The sequence below is a fragment of the Melanotaenia boesemani genome, chromosome 6 (genome assembly GCF_017639745.1).
Source record: "Melanotaenia boesemani isolate fMelBoe1 chromosome 6, fMelBoe1.pri, whole genome shotgun sequence".
Taxonomy (NCBI): Eukaryota; Metazoa; Chordata; class Actinopteri; order Atheriniformes; family Melanotaeniidae; genus Melanotaenia; species Melanotaenia boesemani.
In genome coordinates, this window is record NC_055687.1 from 20219193 (window position 1) to 20242358 (window position 23166).

Consider the following 23166-nt stretch of genomic DNA (forward strand, 5'->3'; position numbering starts at 1 on the left):
AGGATTCAAATCTGTACCAATCTGTAAATGTGATTCCCTCAGTGTGGTTTCTTCGACCGGGCACGGCCACCAGCTGATGATAACGTCTCCGACCAGGAGAAGCTGACTTCTGATCAAACAGGCGACGCCTAAAATGACACGTGACTGCACCTGGTTGGAAGTTTGCAGTTTGGGAGGGATGTGCACCTTCTGAATAACATAAATCAGATCTGGGATCTGTACTAGCTGGAACCTCCATGGTTGGAGGTCCTCTGCCTTTTTGTGAATGAAACTGACTGAAAGCAGAGACTGCACACACTGGGACCAGAACAATCGGACTCACAGCAGACAGAGTGGGACCGACACACATAACAGACTAAATCACACACACATGTCCATTGTTTATTCATAGCAATGAAGCACCAGAACTGAAGACAGAGTAAACTTTGTTGTGAAGACAATGCTTTAAATGTAGCTCGTTTTTGTGTCTTTGTTAGTGCAACACAAAGAGACTAGAGATCGATGCACAAGTGCTTTTGTGAGTTTTCAAGTGATTGTGAGTTTTTTATGCTTTTGAGTGTGTGCGCTGGTATTGTGTTTATTAGGTGCCACTTGTTTCATCTTCCATCCACTTGGGAATGTTTCCTTTATGCTGTGTGTCCAGTTTACACACACATGCAGCAAGATGCAACCATATGCTTAACAAAAAGGCACAAAGTCAAAGTGTATATTTATGGATGTATGTGCAATATTTGAAGCTTGTTGTTACACTGGCACTATTTTATTAGAGCATCTTGTCTCCTTAGTTTTTGTATATACTGCGAGTGATTTATTGGGGTCTTGGATAATTAATATTGCTGAAAACAAAGTATTTGAAACTGATTTAAGCCCCCCCCATATACCCTTTTTAAAAAGCCAAAGTGATAATTCTAGCAACAGAAAAATAAGTTATTATTGTCTAATAGTGACTGTGGTATTTTGTCTTTAAAGAAACAGACCTTGTCTTCACAGCTGAACCCCTCCACCAATTATTTAAGGACTATATGCGTGTTATTTCCTCTCACACAGAGTTCATGAACTACCTGCAAAGATAAACAGTCCATATCAAAACAAAAAACACCTTGTTGATTATGAGATTTTGTACATGCTACACTGAATGTCATTTATCAGATTGTTTGTCAGTTTTGTGTTGTTTTGTTTTTGTCTTTAAATGCATCATGCACAGGCAGGCAGAACACAGTGGTCAGGGCATCAGCAAATCATTCACTTTGAATCAAATAATTAGTGTCATGTTTAATTTGTTTTGCTATTTTTGATGTTTTGTCAGAATAAAGAGTTGTTTGATAAATGGTTCTGCTTATAGCCTACTGTAACAAATTTTCAGTAATGCAGGTTATTTTAACCTGGATAACATCTTTATGTGGTCTCCCATCAGAGGAAGGTCTCTTGCTCCTCCACATGGAACAAAGTAAAAATATACCTCAACGTTTTATTCTGCAAGACAGCGCCATCCTGTGGCTTCATCTGTCACAACTCATGCAGGCAAAAACTGTATAAGTTCCTCTTAAATGTTTGGGGTCCATTGGTACATAAGTCTTTATAGATTTATATGTTATCTGTTGATGTCAAAGCCCTTTTTGTCATTTTCCATTTTTATGTTTACATAAATTACACTACTTATAAGTGTGTCATCTGTCAATTTACAAGCATGGTCTTTTTATTTAAAAGAAGATGTGAGAACTTATTAGAAAAAAAGGCTTGTGTAAGGAAATATCAAAGAGAACAAAGATTATTATTAATGAGCAGTCTCTCAAACACAAAAATCACTTAAGTAAAAGAATATCATGAACTGTAGGATGAAACTTGATCTTTAAAAAAGAGAGACATAACATTTTCTTCTTTAAACTCTTTATTTCTTTGAATATATTTGATCAAATGTAAAATGAAACATTTGAAGTAAAGATTTAACAGTTTCTGACTAGCAAATGTTGACACCATTAAAATAAATGAACATTATTGGTACTTATTACATACCATACGCATATGACATACTGTTTTTTTGTTTAGTTTTTTTTTTTTCTTTTTTTTCTTTTTTACCGAGAGATTTATCTAAACAGACTCAAATTACAAAATATCTTAGTCTTTAACTCCCATAATTTCCTGGGTATTTCAGCTGGTGCAAAAGAAAACATTGGTGAAGCAATATCTTGTATTTCTGTCATATAAACAATGATGTATTTCGGAAATAAAAGATGCTTCAAGTCTGTACATGGGGAAGGTTTATCCTCTTCACTGGCAAAAAAAGTCAGACCAACAGTATAATGGAAGACTTTGACTATTTACAAATAATTGAAATTTTGTACAGATATTGTACAATTTTTCACAGACATACTGTACATTAGTTCTGTGTATTAATGACACTAACCCCCACCCACACCTCCACGCCCACATGTCAAAAGTGCAATTCCAAACATCACCACAAGGCGGCACTGTTATGCCATATTTGACATTGTACAGAAAGGCTGTAAAAATGTCCCTTTTTAAGGGGCTAAGCTTAAACATGTTTGTGGGAAAAAAGGAAATTATTCATACTAAACCTTCCCAACGAATTGGTATTGTTGTCTAACTTAAAGCTCCTACACACACAGTACTGTGACCTCTCCACTCCACCTTCTTAGGTGTTCTCATTGGTTTTTCTGGATAAGACCTCCTCTCAAGACAGTAACACAGTTTTTTCAGCTGGTGCAATGGGGAAATGTCACTTTTATGACTCTTATAAGAACCTTATTTCAACTCTCAGCACGGACAGCTGAGCAGAGCTCTAACATGGAAAACTGTATGTCTGCAAAGCTTCGATTAGGCAGGCAACATAATGTTAACATTGACAACAAATCCTTTAAATAGTCTGAACCACGGAAAAATGTATTCACAAATATGTTGAATGTGTAGATTTATCAATCATATCACTTTGTGCCACTCAGATTTATTGTTGTCCAAAGGTGATTAACATAAACATAAATGGTCACACTTTATAATCCATGGTATGTGTTTTCTTTATGAGCATCAACATTGTGCACAATCATACTGACCATAACCAAATTCATTCTTGTGCCACAGATACATAACACAGCACCAAATGCATCAATCCATAGCTAAAATATGGCCTTTGATGAATAATGTTTTATAAATTTTTATGTAAATGAAATATTTTGTCAGTGGAACAGTTTTTAATAACTTGTGACCAATTCTTGAGAGATTTGTGTTTTTGGTGGGAATGAATGAGCTTAGGGATGGAACAGTTGAGGTAGAGTAGGGATTTTATTTTGTTTATTTTTTTTAATGGGAGAGTGACAAAAGACTGTATAAAGATGGATGTAGCCTCTTGATCTGGAAAGCAAAGCCAATTCAAATATGCAAAAAACCAAAACAAAACAACAACAAAAAAAAATATCAAGTGCAATAGAAGATAGCTAAAAACATTTCTGGCCCAAACAGACTCCTGTACTAAAGTGTCAACTTCTTTTTTTTTATTAAGTATTAAATTATTATTGATAATAATAATAATAATTAATAATAAATTTTATTTTTGTCCAGTGTCACAGTGTTAATTGGACTGATTTCCAGTGAGTTTGTGACATAACTTTTCTAAAATAAACAGCAAGATAAAGGAAACTGAGTCAGTCATCTGGTTTTAGATATAAAGGACCTAAACATGAGGGTAATGTTGCTAAATTTATACTGGAGTAAGAGACAAAACTGTCCTCCAGGCTATGAGGTTTATTTACTGGTGGACTGGAAATGCTAGCACATTGTTTTGATTCATTGAGGCTATTTTTCATCATTTCCTAGTAGATTAAAACTACACATTTTCTAAAAGAAGAAATGTTTCTTTCTTTTTTATCACTTTTAAGTAAAATTAAAGTATGGCCTGTGCTCCAGTTGATGTAACTCAAATTCTAACAGTTAGTAAGTAAATTTTTTCATTTTTATAACATGTGTTGTTTTGCTTTTGTTTCTTCCTCAGTTGTTAACTAGAAAAACACTGAGAATAAACAGATTTCTTTTATTCCAGTTAATACCAGGATTAATGGTATTAATTGGAATTAACCTAGATAACCAGCTAATTAGCTTTAGCATTAGCTGATACCTTAGCATGTTTCCATCTTATCTGAATATGGTTACTTCTGACCAAAAAAATAAATAAATAAATGCAGCAAACAAAAGGGACATTAAAAATAAAATTTGCTTGGCATTTATGACTTGCATTTGGCCAAAATGTCAAGTTCAAGCATTTCTGAGTGTTTCACAAACCATTCAGTGAAACCACATCCACGTTCTTTATCCAGTCTATGAAAGTAACATCTCCTGTGTCTTTTAAATAGAAACACCTCTGTTCAAGAATTAATATAATGATGGACATTTCAGATCTATAATGATTAAAAAACATTTTGCTGCAGGACAGTACAAACAGGCCAGGTAAGGAGAGAGAAAATGGCTATTGAGGCAAATAGTTGCTCTACTTTGTAACAGCTGAGATATAAGACAATAAAGTTTCGGAGAAGAACAGTCAAAGGGCAGTGTTTAGCCTGAGCAGTCACACACAAACAGAACAGTCATATTACTGGATTTACAATAAACAGCTTACAGGAGTTTAATGGCTATTAGAATAAAGTGTAGTCCATTATTAAAAACAAAAAAAAAAAAACAACAACTGTGTGTTACCAAGTCAAATTAATTCTGAGGCCCGATTATGTAGATGTCCCCAAAGAGCAATAGCACATTCATGAACATTTAATTAATACCAAGCTGACATAACCAAAAGCAGAACCTCTTGGTATGATGAGTTAATGGAATGATTGAAGAAGGAGGCGCTGTGGCACATACAGTACATAGGCTACATAAAGGTTAGAATACACACTGTACACTTTCTAAGATACATTACTGTACATGATCATCACTAGCTGACTAGTTTACTCTGCATCTCTGTCTTTCTCAGAATAGTAGCTCTATAAATTGTCAAAAAAATAAAGTTTGCCCAAAGTCCATTTACATTCCATAATGTTTTCTCTCAGTGACAAACCTGCAGGACATGTGATGTGATGAGAAACAGTCATTATTCCCATTATATCAGTTGAGGGAGAGGGAAACCATTGCCACTATACTCCATCTGGACGCTCCATCAAAGTGCTGTTTTTCAGAACACACTCACACACATTGCTGTGGACATGCACTTACTTTATCAGGCCTACAAACACACAGACACGCACCCTGTGATATACATTGTCTGTGCACATACACTAACAGATACACACTTTTCCTGAGTCTGAAATATAGAAGCTTTCTTTGCTCTAAGAAAAAAAAATTACATGTCCACCAATCTGATAGAAATAAAGAGTTTGCTGCTTTAAATAGCAGTACTCTCATATATCAGGTATGGATTTCCAAAGGTACATACCAGCATTGAGGTTTGAATGTAAAAACCATAAAAACCATGTGCTGCTGTTAACGTGCTGTATATGTACAGTCATAGTTTCTGTAAAGAAAGCGAGGTCACTCGAGAGATCACTCATAGTGACAAAACCTTAGACATTTATTACCCCACTGCAATTCCTTCCAGTTCTACTTAGCTTTTTAGCATCCTTTAGCTTATTTGTTGATTTTTGTTTTTTTTTTGTTTTTTGTTTTTTTTGGTGGAAAAAGCTCTGATAAATTTACTTCTTCCCTTGCACCAAAACAACAGACAAGCAGGTTAGCAGTACTGTAGAACACCAAGAGCTAAATGTACTCTTAATGAGCAGGTAAAGACACAACTTAAGTAAAAAAGGAGAGTAATAAACTGGAATTATAAGATTGAATTTAAAAATACATGCTAATTTTGCTCTGAGTGACTGATGGCAGTGCTGTTTTGAAGCATTTTTCTTCTTTTATTCCTTATACTTAGAGTATAGATCGTAATAAATAAATCATAAAATAAAAGAAGACATATTGTTGTATAAAGTAAATCCATTGTTCAAGTTCTTTGTTTTACAGTTCATGGGTTTGGAAAAGTCTTTTTTGCTGAGAAAGGTTTCTAACTCCTTTAAAAAAAAGAGAGAGAGAGAAATCTCCTTTAACTTAAGATGAACACAATATCCAAAGCAATGTTCCACTTTCTTCTTCTTCTTCTTCTTCTTCTTCTTATTATTATTATTATTATTATTATTATTATTATTATTATTATTATTATTATTATTTAAATTCAGTTTTTTTTTCTTTCTTTCATCTTGTTTTTAAATGACTAACTTTCATCATGTTTTCCATGTTTATTTAGGCTCTGTAATGACTAAGTTTGCACAATCCCCACATATCAAAAACTATAAAATGATGCAGTTTATCAAGAAGCTTTTCTTGCTGCAGTTACTGAACTTATATCGTTTTGACTATAATATAAGATAAAATTACCTTAATTTTTCACTTGTATTGATCTAAAATTCTGTACAATTTAACAAAATTGTAGTCACTGAAAGAAAGCATGAGATTAAAGGTCAAGATAGGAAAGTAAAGACAAATGAGGAATTCACCTATACGTAACTGCTGTCATCCACATCTTGGAAATGCACTGCATCAAATTTAGTATCACATTTCCAGCAAACTCTTCATTTGCATCACAAACAGCCCATGTTTAGTGAGTTTCAGGTGGTTTACATTCAGGCCTTTTCAATCTCGATTTGTATATCATTGACTGAGTTCACAGCTACCAGCCTCACAAACGTATTCTAACCTGTACTCTGTTAGGCACACACAAAGAAAAATGCATACAAACCAACACATACGCTTAAACGCATAGCAACACAAAAGAACTAGGCCACTCGCAGCAGCTCACTCATTTACAATGGTATGAAAATGAAAGATAACAATATAAAATTAAATTCTTTATCATATACACAAGACAGCACAGCTAACAGCCTACACTGTTATCATTAAAACACCAAGAGTCTGTCTCTCACTTGACTCTAAGTCATGTCACCACAATTAGACTGTAAAATGGACAGGCTCAAAATATAGTTACCCACTTACCACACACTGACATCAGGTCTGTGCTTAATCAGGTAATAAGGGAAATGGCTGATAGGTCTGCATCCAACAGGTTTAAGCCCATGACGAAGATTCAGCTTATCATTTGTAACACTCAAGCCTCTCAGATGTCTGACTGCCATTCATACTCAACATTCACACTGCATTCATTTTTGCTTTCAGCATTGATTGCACTGATCTTGTGTGTGATACCACTTATGAAGGTGCTCTCCTGTACTTCATAGACTAATGTGAAGGAAAAGAAACATGTAAATACTGCGTAAACTCAGTCTATATTACAGTAGTCCGGACAGAGTGAAAAGAGGGGAAGCTTAACACAAAGCAAAAATCGGGGATTTAAAAGTTCTCTTAACAGTCCACTCTTTTTTTCAAGCATCTCTCACTTCCAGTACTGGAGTGGCCCTCTATGCTGATTTTGACCTCCTGGGGGATAAAGGAGGGTTTTGGCAGAGTCACAGGAGGCTCCTCTTCAGCTCTCTCAGTCTGATCTCGCTCTGGAGCTGACCAGCGTCTTTTGCGGACTGAGGGTCTCTCTGGATCGACACCCTGTTGTCTAGAGAGGGCAGGCATGTCTGTTTTCACTGATTCCTGTCTTACTTCTGCAGTCCCCAGCACTGCCAGCATGGGTCCTGATCTGTAGATCCCCTCTGACTGTCCTAAAACCGATCCTAATCCTGCTGATAGCCCCACTCCTGGTCCAGGACCAGTAGTCTGCTGCCTCTCCATCCTCTCAGTACTGGAAGCCTTCATGAGGAGACCACCATTGCTGCCCGCAGTGCTGGGACTCATACTGTTCCTCACATTAGGATCCACGTTATGAGAGGAGTCAGAGAGATGACCGGTCTTCAGCTTGTTCCCCAAACTGTCTGTTAGCGATCCTTTCCTCAAGCTGCGGAGAGTCAGTGACACACACACATCACCCACACACAGCTTAGCACAGGACAGCTCAAACAGCTGTGTGGTGCGGTCAGGGCAGCAAGACGACCAGCCCTGGCCAAATACAAAGAAAGGATACTCGACCAGCACCTCCACACACACCTGGATGGAAGCACATGCAGAAGAGGCACAGTTAGCTTTTTGCTAAAACAAATCATGAAATCCGACACCTTAAAAAGAAGAACATACATTTGAATTTGTTTCACTTGTGTAAAATAACAATTTACAACTTTTATTTCTACAGTTTTTTTCTGTATAATAAAATATATAAAGATGTCTGTGTAGGGACAGCACAGCTCCATCAGAATTTTAATTTCAGCTTTCGCTTTGGCATCCTCATACTGTGTGTTTCAAACTGCTATGTGTTTTTCTGAGGCACCTGGTTAGAGGTGAGTCACCACCACTGTAACTTACACCTGGAGCCTGATTCTTTAATCTCCATGCAGTTTCTGTCTAGAACTGTGTGCTCACGATGACTGAAATGTGAAGATGCATTTTTTTCCTCATATTTACAAGACTAGCGTATGTGCTAAATTTCGACTATTATGCAGTTGTACACATTTATAAAAGCCTGATTTTTCACTCCCATCTGTAGTCATGCATGAATGCAGACATTCTGCTTAATAATAATATAATAATTTGCATTTAAAAACAGAATTTGCACCACATCTAAATAGGCATGATAAAGGAAGCAACTGGACAGATGAAGCTTAACTTCACAGTTTCGCCAAACTTCTACTTGATGTGACAACAAAGATATTTAGAGAATATATATTATTATTATTATTATTATTATTATTATTATATAAATTTTTTTTCAATTTTCTGTCTCAGTTTGAAGTTATCTGGAAACACTGCCGACAGGAAAAAAAAGCAACAAAAGCAAATTAAGCATGAACAGCAAGCCAAAAAAGACCTTTTAATAATCATTCATAGCTTCCACAACTCTGTAATATTTATATATAGGGCCCATTCACATACTGACACTGTAGTGGTTTAAGAATGATGTGCACATATTCTCTTTGCACTTTCTTTCTTAAGAAATACTTGTTTGTGTATGAGAAAATATGTACATGATTTTTGTGGGCACCCACTGTGCACCTGCCTACCCTGATCTACTATAACTAACATTAGTTAAAAAAAATCTGGTGCAGTTTATAGAGGTGCGTGACCGATATGCTGAGCAGCTGATGAAACTTTAACCTACCAAATTTATATTCTACATGTTAGCTGATAAATTACGGAAAGTATAAATATGCCAACTGATGTTTCATGTCAGAGCGTTTCAAAGTGTGAGACTCCCCTGGTGCATTTGGGGTGCAGTTGAGGAGCTTCATTAGTTTTGGGGTAATTTGACTGTTACTAAAATATATTAACAGATACGTTTAGGACAGACCGTGTGTTTAATGCAGTCTGGATATGTCAGTCAGCAGCATGTGGTTAGTTGGATCATTTGCTAGATGTGCTTGAGATTAAATAACATAATGATAGTCTTAAAGATCTCAAGGAATTTAGAAAAACTAACCAATCCAATTTTTCTCCAAGGGGAGACTGTCTCCGACTGTGACAACCATGTTTCAGTTGCCTACTAAGAACAACTGATTAAAATAATGACTCGAATGAAAAAAAAGGTTTCAAAACTTTTAAGAATCATGCAATTTTGCACTTTTCACAGGCTCTCACCCCACAAATCCATCTCTCACTCCAGATTGAGCTGCTTTTTAGACCAACATGGCAGCTTTCTCCATATGTGGGATTTACCTTTTCTATTGTTATATATTCTGTAAGGAGATTAGTCCAGTGGTTAATGTTAAGGAACTTTCTTGGCGATAGTTAGAGAAATGAGCAAAAGATTTTTATGTCTAATTCGGAGATTTTTTATTTCTTTTGTGTTACCTAGCAGACAAAAAGATAGGGAAGGAGGGATTATGCAGTTCGTAGTAATAGAGTTTCTTCTTATTTTAATATTATTATTTTCCAAAAGGAAAAAAACTGATAGCTAGATCCAGGTGGTGTGTAAATAATTGCTGGTGGTACCAATATTGGTAGTATTATTGTGGTGTCTGTGTTAGATATTAGTTCATAGAGTTTAGATACTATTTTCCTGCACTTTGTAATTTTCAGTATGCTTTCAGTGAATGTCAAAGGACAAACTGTTTATGCCAATCTTTGACTTAGTTATGAATTCTAGTTGTTCACTGAAAAAAATGTTCAAGCAGGTGATGGACGTAAGGGATCCCTTTGTGTTGCCATGACGGAAAGTGAATGGGTTTATTAGTTGTAGCCAAAAAAGCAGGGTTGTGGCAGATTAGTGTATTTTTACAAAGTTAGTGGTGACTTGGTGATGGTAGGAAGGCTAATTTCTTTTTTCCACTTAAATTTGGTTGTTATAGACTTGAGTGATTTAAACCAGCTGTCAGTGGGAATTATTAGTAGCAATAATAATAGACAGTTAATCTGTGGTAGGGTTTTTATTTTAACTGTAGCAATTCGACCAGAAAGTGAGTGGAAGGTTGGACCAGCGGCTAAAATCATTTTCAGTCTTTTATAATAAATGCATAATTCAGGTTAAAATGCTCTGACAGGTTGAGGGAAATGTTGACACCTAAATATTTGATGTTGCCAGTGTAAAGTGGGAGAGGTAAAGACAAGTTGGGAGAAAGTTGACAAATAGTCTTAATGGGCTGTTTCTCAGTAACAAGTTCAGACTTGTTTTTACCATCTCACAAAAGAAATAGAAAAATATGTTAATGAAAGCTGGGAAAGGCTCTAGCTTCCCTGCAACTCTGAATTGGAATAAGCAGTACAAAAATAGATGTAAATAAAAACTACTAAACTGGGAATTTGGCAGCAGTATATCAGCACAGATAGCCGGAGACAAGCAACCAAAAATTAATGATTAACAGAGACAAAGAAGTGTGTGAATGGAAAAGAACTGGTGACATGACTGGATTTATCAGTTAATAATATCTGCTCCAAGCCTCTATGTTGTTATGTAGACTTTATTTTAGTATCTATGAGAAGAAGTAAAAGTTGCCAATAACTTATGAAGCACAGGCAGAATTTTCATTTTCAGTAATTTGTATTTACAGAAAATTTTCCACTCAATTTCATTATCCTTTGTGTACACTGTATATTTCTGCTGCTGAATTATTTATTTCATGCAGTCTGCCATGTGAAGTTTTTCCCTATCAACACTGGGGGGCGCCAAAGACACATTCAAATTTTAAAATCAAAGTGAAAAACACAAAAAAGTCAATCAGAAATGAATTTACCTGGGCTTTGAGCTCCCCCACAGAAAACTGTATGACCACGGCATTAGGACTTTGTCCACTATCAATGCGCTCCACGGTGCTTGAGTCAATTTTCAGCTCACCGCTGATCTCAGCACTCTGAATAAAATCTTCTGTTTTGAGATCCTCCACACGCTTTAGCTCCCCATCAGCCAGCTGGATAATAGAGCCTCGCATAAAGAATGGAGGAAGTGCCACAGGCGAAGAGGAAGGAGGGACTGAAGGGGAGGTTTGGATGGAGGTGGGAGCAGGAGTTGGAACAGGAGTGGGAGCAGGGGATGGAGTTGCCACCACTGCGGGAACAGAGTTTGAGGGCAGTACTGGCAAAGCTGGAGGCTGTGCCACTGCAGGAGGTGGTTGGTTTCCATCTGGTCCAAGGATTTCACACTTGGACAGGGCAGTGGCCAGATAGGCATGGGGCATGGCAGTGGATATTTGAGGAGTAGTGGTTGCCGTCAGGGCATTGACGGTACGATTTACCTCCATTTCCGTACCGTTGTTGGCACTGCTGACTGGAATAAGGAGGGATTGACCACTTGGGATGACCAGGTGCTGGGGCAGGGCTGCATGGTAACTGACAGCATGCTGGTTTGCACTGGTGATATAGCCGATGATGGGTGGCTGCGTGGATGAATAGAGATTGGCTGGTAGCTCTTCAGGGGACAGAGAGGTCTGGATGACAGTATGGGGAGCAACAGACTTCACCACCTCTGAGGAAGAAAAGGCAGTGAAAGTGGATGTTCTGTTCACTGGTTTCCCTAAACAGATGCTTCCTTTCTCAGTTTGGATTAAGGAGATTTTATTAGAGCCAGTTTCATGTTCAGCTCCGTGGTTAGGTTGGGCAACAAGGACATAGGAGGTTTGGAGCCCTGCAGGGTTTTGGCCATAGTCAGCAGGTAGAAGGACATGTCTGGCCTCATAGCTCTGGACCTGCTGATGGTTTGCTGGCTGACTAGAGGCTTTTGCCTGTTTGACCACCTCTGATTCCCCATTCAACACACCCTTAGCATGTCCCTCTGGTTTCTTTCCAGCTGAACCATCTGCATATTGAACCACGAGCTGTGAAGGAGCAAGTGTGAGCGTCTGGGGGAGGACAGTTGTTTGAGGGTGAAGCTGGAGGTGGGCTGTGGGTGACGTCACAGCATTTCCACTGACTGTCAGAGGTGCTCTGCTATCCAGATGGATGTACTGGCTGGTGAGTTGTGGGGAGCTTGGAAGTGACACAGGAGCCAGCTCTGTAGGGGAGAGGCCTATTTGAAACTGCTGTTCACCTTTGGTGTTGGGGGAGACAAGGGCAGTGGTGTAACCATCTAGCTGGCCACGTTGTCCTACTATGGCAGAGCTGTTTGGTGCAGAACCACTATTAGTTGAGATGATGTGAGAGGAGATGTATCCAGTGTAGGGACCAGAGCTAATGAACTGCACATTTGGTCCCAGCTGAGCTAACTGGATAGTCCCAGCTTGCTGGGGAAGAGCAGTCGGGTAAACTGCGGGGAGAGAGGCTAAGGGCACTGCAGACAGGGGAGTCGCTGGGGAAGGGATAGAAGTGGAAGGAGAAGATGATGAAGTAGAGGGGAGAGGGCATCTTGGACTCTCTGCATCCCTGGACTTACAGCGTTCACTTGCCACACTGGCTAGCCATGCTAAGTTCTCAGTATGGGGACTGTCGGTGGCCACTACAGCAGGAGGTGTTGCTGCAGCTACTACTACTGGCCTCTGCTCCAGAGCCAGGATCTCACGCTTCTTAGGAGGCAGGCATCCATTGCTCCGCTCTTGATTTGCTTTCATTGTGCAGCTGTGATCTGAAAGTTTCCTCGTCTTACTTTTATGTTCCTCTGAGGTTGCTTCCAAACACTCTTAACTCTGCCCGGTGTTTATGTGCAGCGATGAGCCTCTCTGTGGTCTCTGATACGTTGGCTCTTCTTGTGTTCACTGATGGACAGCTCCAGGTCTCACACAGGAGAAGATGAAGTTACTCCAGCTCACAAACTGAGCTCCATAAACTTCATGAGGAATCATCTCTGACAAATCCCCCTCTTTTACGATGTCAACAGGAATCTGTAGACAAAGAGAAGAATCAGACATCCAGGCAAGGTGAAATTAGATTTTAACATTTCTTTTTAATATATATACACAGTATATCCCTGCAAGATATATTTTATGTCTTGCAAAAAATTTGACTTGACTAAACTAAAAATGTCAAACAAATTATACTGCAGAATCAGAATTAGCAGCCTGTGTTTATAACCAACCTCTCAAAATGTTTCTGAAGGTATGCAAATGCAAAACAGCAAACATAAAAATACTTCACTTTTAAGCTTTTCAAGTTTTTGATAGTGTTGTTCTTTGTTATGCCGTTAGGTGGAACCAGGCACAAGCACTCCATTAGATTTGTATTTATCTCATGCACTTAAACAAAACATGTGGTCTAGTCTAATTTTCCTCCAAGCGTAACCCCTAGAGATCCCCCTGAAGTATCTATATGAACTAACTGTCATAAAGTAACCTGCTTCCCTATGATTAATCACATATGACACACACAAAGTACAGAACAATGTTGTACATCATCATTTGCATAAATTGGAAAAGCCTCTTTTAAAAGTCACTTTTCAGGTGGGAGTGTTATGAACTGCAGAGTTTGTGTATCTATGTGCAGTGTGGTATGTGCATGGCTGCGCGTTGCTGTTATCTTGCTACAGGGTCTATTGTATGAGAGCAGAGCAGAGTGAAAGGATAACAGCACTTGGAGACTGCCTAAGAGGAGCTTGTGTTTTTGTCTTTATTGTAACAGTCCCAGACCTTGTGTTGAGTCAGTGGGGTTGTACTGTATTGTAAATATAACATCCACCCCCACAAAGGAACTCTGGGTCAGTGGACATTTAAAGAGAAAACAGCATAGCTTGAAATGAGATTATAAAGAATTCTGAAAGAATGGAAAAAGCTATGGACATTGTGGATTTTGGTGTATGCAAACACAAATCTATACCTCACTAAACCACATTATCAGCTTTGACAAGAGTTACTGAAACACATATAAATACATGGATCAATCATTTATACATAAACATGTTAAAACATGGACAGACAAGAAAAAAAGTCCATCTATTGATTGATTTGTTGATTGTAACAAAATTATAATGCATTTTTGTCTCCAGTGAGCTCTATTTTCAATTTGTGTCTCAGAGTGACTGTTTGTTCCTGCGAGCTTATCTGTGGGTCAATGCACAGGACTCTGGGTTGTTCATTAGCCAGAGGCAACATTGAGATATAGTATATTACACACAGAGAGCCCTTCATTAATTTTTCTTCCTAAATATTCACTTTAACAGAGCTCTCCTTTACGATTTGACAATATTAAAGAGTATTTACACCAGAGATTCACTACAGCAAGAGACCACAGACATGTTACATAAAGACACAGGGAGGGAACCAGAAGGCGACCTTGGTCATTTTCAATTTAGAGGCATCTACTTCTAACTCTGGTTTTGACAAGGTCACTGCATTCAAAAGAACCGAGAGCCTCTGCTTGATTTACAGCAGGGAAGATCCACTGGATGTAACAAAGGAGGAGAGCAGCAGAGATAGAGAGAAACAGCGACAGAAAGAGGAGAATGAGGGGGAGGAGGGGGTATGGTGGGGGGGGTAAGGTAATGCAGAAATATGTAGAGGGAAAAAGGGGAGCAAGAGAAAGAGGAAAGACAATTAAGACTGGGGAGGAAGGACAGAGGATGGGCGAAGGGGAGAAGACAGAGTGCTGCTTCTCCTGACCCACATTGAGCAGTGCCTGCAGTATTGGAGCGCCATTGCCCCCGCCTCACTGAGAGATCCCCGATCAGCAGCACAGCCATCGCTACAGTCTGAGCTACACTGTGCAGCATCGCTCAGTAGCAACAACCCCACCTCAGCAACACCATGTCAACACTGTAATGACATCACATCTGAAGCGCAAGGACCTCCTATCATTAAAGCAGCACTGGAAGACAAAGCCAGCATGTACTCCTTTTCAAAAGCCACAAAAGCACATCATTAGTTTAAACAGATTGCACATAAAACAGGATGGTGTCTCTCTTCCCCTGGACACTAACACACACAGCTCAGAAGCCAAAAACCTCTCTAGGTTTCCCACTGTCAGCCTATAATTAGAGCAGTAGCAGCAACAAATATAAGGCTTATACCAAAGAGAACAATGGCAAGCTTTGAAGACCGTCACACTGAGACATTCAACATGGGAACCCGTAGTCAGTCCCCTGTTTCTGGACTGACACCTCTAAGACATGTATGGCGGGATGATAACACAGACTGGAGGGACAGAAGGGTTCCCGTTCAGTTCATCATACTGATGCTTTTCAGCTCAGACAGTGATGGAGTTAGCCTTTACATGAGATCTCTTTTCCATACCACAAACCACAAAGATAAGCTTGTGCAGTGGTGTGCGTCCACCATCACTGTGTGGAAGAGTTTATTTCACTCAGCCTCCTCTCTGCTGTCTCCAGGTGAGGGGCCCCCCGGCAGGGTTACATCTCCTCTCTTATGCTGCAGTTTCCAGCTTCTCTTGGCCCCCACCTTCATCCATCAAAGCCCTGAATCCTCTGTCATGCTCCCACATCCACTATTTACTCCTTGTATTGATCCATGTCTTCATAGCAATATTTCTCTGCAGGAGGATTATGCAGAGAGACATCAACAAGGAAACCAAATTATTTTTGACTGTACTTAAACAATGCTCTTTGCTCCAGATTTAAACAAAAGAAGCACATTGAAAGATGCTAGGATAAAAAAAAAACCTGATGTCAAGCAAGCTATGCATTATTGTTCACCTGCTAGACTAGTCATAGATACTCAGAGAGTACCCTGTACAGCAAATGGCTATATATAGAAAACAAAAACATCATTATCAGTCTGAGCTCTGGCTTGAAACAGAGGGGGAGGTACTACTGTGGACAATAAGTACATGTGTGATTCACTGCAAATAAATAGAACCTTAGCCCAACCGCCTTATTAACAAATCTGCTTTCAACACCACGGAGCAGATCAATATAGTGTACTGCATTTTTCTGATATTCCTGAGAGCCATTTTTTTCTGTCCCCTTTTCTGTGCAACAGTGGTGTCTGTGCCTTTAAGAGGCGGACCAACCGTGTGGCAGCAGACAGTAAGAACAGGCAGTGGGACTCAGGCTGTTTGTCTTCACAATGACTCCAGAGTTCTGCATCACTGCTTGACACACTATGATCACACCATATAACAAGCAGAGGCGTGCATACACGTGTTCCCTCTCAGCGATTACAAACAGGGTCAGTATTAGTAAATCCAGCAATTGGGACTCTGGACAGATCAGGGGACAGATGCTGTGACCAGTCTCTGGGGGCTTAATAGTGAGAGTGCATGAGTGTAGTAGCAGGGCAGAATTACTACTATGCAACAAATCAAGAAGAAAAGAGACCCTTTCTCTCCCCCCCTCCCATCCCCTCCCATGGTTAAAGTACTAAGAATAGCTCACCAGTCTCTCCACAGCCACTGCTTGCAGAGCATGTCCAAGGATTCTTCCTGTCTATCAGCGTGTGTGTTTTTGTGTGTGTTGAAGACGTGTTTCCTCGGACTCCTCTTCCTGAATATCTCCTTTGTGGTTCTCTCTTCTCGTGGAGCTTATGCTGTGACTCCTCCAGCTCTGCCTTCCTTCTCTGTAGAATCTGGTTTGCGAGGCTGTGCTGTCCCTGCAGTGGTCCGATGGTAAAGGAAGTCCCCCAGTGCTGGAGATCACACCAAGACTTGCGCGCAAGGCTGTTCCAATGTGTGTTATGCAAGGCCACCAGCCCGCCAGCTCCCCTCTCTGCCTGGTTGCTTTTCTGTCTCCTGCGCTCTGTGTGTGTTTGTGTGTGTGCTTCTGCCTCCCTTCCTTTCCCTCTCTACCTCCCTCCCTCCTCCTGTTTCTTTCTCTCTCTCAGTACTCCACTGACACAGCTCCTCCCCCAGCCAGCCTCATCAGCCGCATCAGGTATTCATTCAAAAAAACACACTCTACTTGGCTCGGCGCCCAGACTACGCTCACACACAGAGAGGAGGAGGGAGGACGGAGCAACAGACAGAGTGAGGAGGGAGAGAGAGCTGGAGATTCAGTAAAGGTTTGCTCAGACAGTCGTACTACATGAATGTGAACTACTGTGAGAAAGTCGCATTGCTGTGTACATGCATAAACACTATGCACACGTGCAAAACAACAGAGGATTAAACTGCACAGATTGAAAATGCACTGCTTCGTTCTTGTCCATTTTTATAGGCATTTTTTTCCACAGATACAAATCTCCTCCTAATCTGCACTGTGAGTTGCCATGCATATGTTTACAATCTCTGCCTCTTTTCAGCTGCAGAGTGACTCAAAGTAACAGCGTAGGTTTCACCAAGCATACACAATCTCTTCTCAAGAGATATTTCCTCCATCCAGACAGCCAACGCTGATAAACACCCCCCACTCAGTCACTTGGCACAGGGGCCCTCCTCATCCAGAGGCCTCCTCCTTGCTTACCTCTGCAGCTCACAGTACAGTCTGTGGACAGGAACCTCAGCACCAGGCCAGCCTGCTATCTGCTCCTCTGCAGCTCAGGTTTGCATGAATACAATTTTCCTAACATAACACAGAGAAAATAATAAACCTCTACAGAAATCCTAATGGACGCTTAAACACTCACAAAAGCACTTAGGAGCAAATATTAACTTTCTCACTAATGTACCCACTGTAGGTATGAGTTGTGTTAATAACTGTAAGGTGCTATTTTGCATGTTGTGAATTAATGTATATAAAATATTACCCAACTGGCTTTTTATTGTTCTGTGACAGTGTAAAAATCATTGCTTTTAAACTGTGTTTTTTAGTTGAAACAGAGGAACTGTTGAAGCATATTCAATTAAAAAGATTGTCTGCTTTCTATAAACTGATGTCAAACTGATTTCGTTACTTGGTGACATTTAAATCTTCACATCTAAGGAAATTTGCAAGGTGGCCAACATCATGCAGCAGAAACATAACAGATCAACTGCATCAGTGACAGAATCCTATTGCGCTATCTACTTTTTAAGGTGATGAATAGCACAGTAAGTTTAGTTTTTATGGTTTATCAGCTGCTGTTGTGGAATTTCAGCCTTCATCTTTTCTATAACTGATGTTTGCAACGTTAAATTCCAGCATTAATAACATAATGAACTGAAATAAATTTGATAATATTTTAGAATGGGCATATCATGCAAAAAGCCTCCAGCTACTCATTATTTCTTTGTAATTTTTTTTCCAAGAAGGTAGTTTTTTTGTCCACTTTTAGCAGCAGTGCTGCCAGCAAAATTCTCCAAGCGTTCTGAAGATCTTTCAAAGTTTCAGTTTGGACATTGACTGCTTCTTTGGTAGTTTCCATCCAGTCCTTGTACCTGACCTTTTTCAGACAAATGTGTTCTTGTTTATGTTGTTTGTTAAGCCACTTAACACTGCCCAAATAATCACTCAAAAATATAAAAGGCACCAAATTCAAGGGATGAGCCAGGGTTGGGTCCACACAATAGAAAATTTAGCAAAGAGCCCATTTTAAATGGTCTCTAGGCTGTCGCAAACCAGCCTGTCACAAAGACATATAATTTGTTACAATTTCCTTAGTTGCATCTTCTGAAAATGACAGCAATAATTCAGTTTGACAGGCATAAAATGGCACTTTCACACCAACACAGTGACTTCCAAAAAGCTATTAGATACAGTATCTCAGTGTGTGTGCAATGTGTCCATAGAAAACTGAGGAAACTGGACAAGTGGAAGACAAAATAAGAAATGACAAGACTCAAAAATATCTTTATCAGATGCATAGTATGTGAAAGTTATACTCTTATAACAAAGAATCCAACAAAGACCATGAACAAGGCCTGAGCGATGCGTCTGACTCTTCTAGTTGATCCAGCTACCATTTACTAAACAAAATGTCATTCAAATGGTTTTTATAAAGAGTGGCTGTTAAGAAGCCATTAGGAATGGAAAAGAAGGAGAAAAGTGAGAGAAAAGGCTAAAAGATGCAAACTGGACTGAAAATTGGTGGCAACAGGTCTTACTGGAGTTATGATTCCTCCTCAAAGCCCAGGACCTCAATATTAATGAGGCAAGGTAGAATCATCTTGGCAGAGAATGAAAATAAAGAAAGCCAACATCCAAAGAGAAACTTTAGAAGTCCTTTAAGAAACCTGGAGAACTATTTCTTAAGACTACTTGAAGATTGTCAAAGAGGATTTTGAGTGTGTTGAAAAATAAATGTGGTAATAATAAATATTAACCTTCAAACCTATAAGAACTGTACAATCGCTGCTTTTTCCTCATAAATAGTTTTTCCATGTATGTTGACCCATGACTCAATAAATCATTGTATTTCTCTTTTTTTCCTGCCAATATATAAAAATGGCTGATTGCTCAAGACTTTCTCACAGTGCTGTAAAAATATATCTACTATAAGGCAGTTTTACAGCATTATGAATGGGTGTTGGCTACATGGGTAGAGTTGGAACACAAATGCACTTAGTGTTTATAAGCTTATTGTGGAAAATGTGAATCATCACATTTGTAGTTGAAATCACCACATGAAAAACAAGTTTTTAGTCTCTAGATTTTACATAGTACTGCAACAAAGTGTACAGCTTATGCTCAGGCTACTGTGCAAGTTCAGTTTGGCTTCAGTTTATGTCAAACAAGATTTTTTATACAGCTACAGTTTGTTGTTGCTGCTAAAGGTGAAAGACAAAGACACAACTGATCACATTATCAAGCATGCAAATGCTCACACACACATATTGAATGCACATATTTAAGCTGTGTTTTCTCAGCTGTTTAACCAGAGAAAAAATGTGTTATGTGTTTTCCCTGCCAAGCAGCTGCAGCCTCATCTTCTTACTGTGACTCATATTCCTACAAAAAAAACTAAAACTAAACCTCAGGAACTACACTATACCTAGCAGCCGGGGAATGAAAAGCAACTTTTCATAACCCCATTAAGCAAACAGTAAGGGCACCGACTGTCGTTTCCTTGCCTTTAAATGATTCAATTTGAATTGTAGGTGGAAAATTAATGTCAGGAATGTGAGCTGAACTAGAATACTATATCCAGTGCTAGTTGCACAGAGTAGCATGTTCACTGTAAAGAAGAGATCAAGAATGAGGCTGTGATCAGACGCTTCCCCTGGGATTTCTGTGCAAGAAAACTCTTCAGCATAAATAAGGGCAATCTGTTGGCATCTTTATAGATATTACTAAATACTTTTTGATGCTGCTATGGTTCAAACTGGCAGAGGGGTTTTGCTGGTCTGGTTGCATGTTTTCTTTTATTTAGGAGATAACTACAAACTGTGTTGCAAGTGTTACATTTCAGTTTGTGGTGCAAACAAAATTAGAGGGCGTGCAAATCAAAACAAGATTCATTATAGACATTAGATATTAAAAACAGCTCCACACAGTAGTGTGATATCAGTAGCCTACTAATAGTGATAGTGAGTCTTGCACCAGCAGCTCCCCACTGGCTTGACAAATATACAATAGTTAAATTCCACAGTTTCTAAAAACAGTTATGTTGCTATGTACCTCCCCTCTCACTTACACACAGACACACAGTAGCTTTCAGTAGCTTTTCCTGCACTGTATTAGGGGCAAAAAAACACCATGAAAACTAAACCAGCTGCTGCAGGTTATAACACTAATCCACCAAGACTTCAACTTCTTGCTGAATTCTTTCAAAGTCTGTCTTTTCCACTCCACCCAACCCAACCCCCCCCCCCCAAAAAAGAAAGCAATTAATAGCATTACCCTGAAACTGGCAGGTGTCAAGCCAACAATTATCCAAACATTATCCAGGCATCATGACAGCATTCTGCTCTGACTCCTCACCATATACTTCAAGCGGCTAACATGGCACCTCTACTACAGGAGACATGTCCAGACATGTATCAATGACACATACTCACTGGACTGGGAACTCTGTATGATGCAAAAATTAGGAAATAGAAGGTTGTTTTCCACTATTTGCTTGTGTACAGAATCGTAGACAATCTGTATAAAATTTTTTAAAATAAAAAATGAATACATTAATGAAATTCCTGCTCTGCTAGCTCTTTGTTTAGCTAACTAGCTAGCTAAGAAGAGCTAGCTGTGAGTAGCTTGCAAAACTGTCTTTGTTAGTTATGCTCTAGCGATACCAAAATTAGTGTAGGTTGTTATTGGGGAGAAACTATGGAATTAAGGAAAAACATATAACCAAAGCTCTATTTACTTACTTAACAAATTATTGCATTATAAATGTACAAAAAGTTATGTTTATCAAAAGCAGTCATTAAGTGGAGCATAACCCTCATCTTTATTTTGAGTGAAAATGTGAGCACATGCAGATATTAATGGAGTTTTTTCATAAGTTGGTCTGCAACAACTATCAGCATAGTTCAGTTATGTTTTCTTGTCATACTGTCATAAGTGGGAAACAATGAGGCAACATTATACATCACTGTTCCCTACATTGCAGGAAGATTCCACAATTTTTTCTTGCAAAAAATGAAAAACATTACACATTGCTTCATCCTCTAGATTCATCTTCTCAGATGGTGGCATTTGTGTCAGCATTCAGTGTTTTAAGCTATACCGTCTGTCTGGTTTGGTTTAAACCAAGCTTACTTAGACAGGGAAAGTATCTAAGAATCTCCATTATGGTTTTATGTTAGAAAAATGAAATGCTCTTGCAAATAGTTTATTTCTTTGAGTGTCTCCACGGATTGGAGCCAGGCACAGCTGACATTGGGTAATATACTTAGACATGAAGCCAACTATAAAGCTGCTTACTTATTACAGGACTTAATATAAAATCTTTTAAAACTGCACATAACATCCACTTTTTACCAAATGTTTTTTTAGTCTCCTTCCCCAAGAATCCAGTTGGGCTCCACTTGTTCTAAATCTTGTGAAAATCAACAGGAAACCTTAAAGACTCGTGAAAGGTACATTTTGGGGCTAAGTTCATTACAAGAGAGGAACTAAAGGGAAACTGAATTCATTAGTAATAGAGGGAAGTACGAGTGTGAGCGGTGGTATCGGGAGGGCATGTGGTTTCAGAGCGGGATGTAAATAACCCCAACTCTGTCTTGTCTGAGAGCGGACTTGTCTTTGCCACGGCGTGCTCCACTTTGGAAGGAACAACATGCATACTCCACACTATGTGTGGAGAATGTGAAAGTGCTTGCTGCCATGGCAACAAGGCAGCTCCACAGTCTCCAGTCCCCATTAAGAAAGATGGGTGGCAACGTGGCTGTAGCTCAATGGTGGTGTAGCATGACACACTGAAAGAGCCTATTGAAAGCCTTTGAATTCAACAGTTAATGAAAAGAGCTAAAGGACAGCAAACCCATCAGGCAGGTGATACCAACCTCACCTTCCTTTCTGAGTGTGTGCTCTTGTAACAGGAGTTTGAATATAAAATCTACTCAGTTTTCAGTATTTTCATTAGCTGATATTGTATACATCTATGTTTAATAACAGCTGCTCAGTTGCGAAATTAGAAACCATGGACAGGGTTCTCGGAAAAATAATTCATAATGTGAGGAGCAAGTCTAAACTATAATCCAGCAAATGTTCTCCTGGCTCTTTATAGAAATAAGCGGTACTCCAGTTCTTCTAAAGTTTGTATTATTTCAAAGTTAATCATAGATTTCATTATGAAGAGCCAATAAAGCATAATTTGTGAACTTTCTTCAACTCTGATGGTTGCCACATCATATAGAGAAGTAAGGGGATGTTTTAACTTCAAATTATGCCCATTCAAAACAACTAAAACTAAATATGAATGGATTCTGTTGTGGACCAGTAGATTAACAAATATTTAATCAGCCTGT

The 23166-nt window shown here is 39.1% G+C and overlaps 2 protein-coding genes across 3 annotated transcripts in view; one reads left to right on the forward strand and one right to left on the reverse strand.

The window, feature by feature from the left end:
• Nucleotides 1-2074, forward strand: part of itga8 (integrin, alpha 8) — a 42813-nt gene extending 40739 nt beyond the window's left edge. Inside the window, exon 30 of the mRNA XM_041987861.1 lies at nt 43-2074. Coding sequence (XP_041843795.1) covers nt 43-132 — 90 coding nt within the window. The 3' untranslated portion in view covers nt 133-2074. The remainder of the gene's footprint in view (nt 1-42) is intronic.
• Nucleotides 2015-21176, reverse strand: LOC121641619 (ataxin-1-like). 2 transcript variants are annotated; one of them, XM_041987863.1, is made up of 3 exons: nt 21098-21176; nt 11265-13340; nt 2015-8091 (listed from the first exon to the last, which is right to left on the reverse strand). In XM_041987863.1, the coding sequence occupies exons 2-3, from the start codon at nt 13068-13070 to the stop codon at nt 7402-7404; spliced, it is 2496 nt and encodes an 831-aa protein (XP_041843797.1). In that variant the 5' UTR covers nt 13071-13340; nt 21098-21176; the 3' UTR covers nt 2015-7401. The 2 variants fall into 2 exon arrangements, with proteins under 2 accessions (XP_041843797.1, XP_041843796.1); XM_041987862.1 differs by lacking the exon at nt 21098-21176 and adding an exon at nt 16781-17167.
• Nucleotides 21177-23166: the final 1990 nt, after the last annotated feature.

Excerpts from the sequence above, each read along its gene's own strand:
- LOC121641619 (XM_041987863.1), bottom strand. The coding sequence starts at position 13,070 with ATGAAAGCAAATCAAGAGCGGAGCAATGGATGCCTGCCTCCTAAGAAG. Across the intron at positions 8,092-11,264 it reads TGGGGGAGCTCAAAGCCCAG|GTGTGTGTGGAGGTGCTGGT; the intron begins GTAAATTCATTT and ends GCTTCCATCCAG.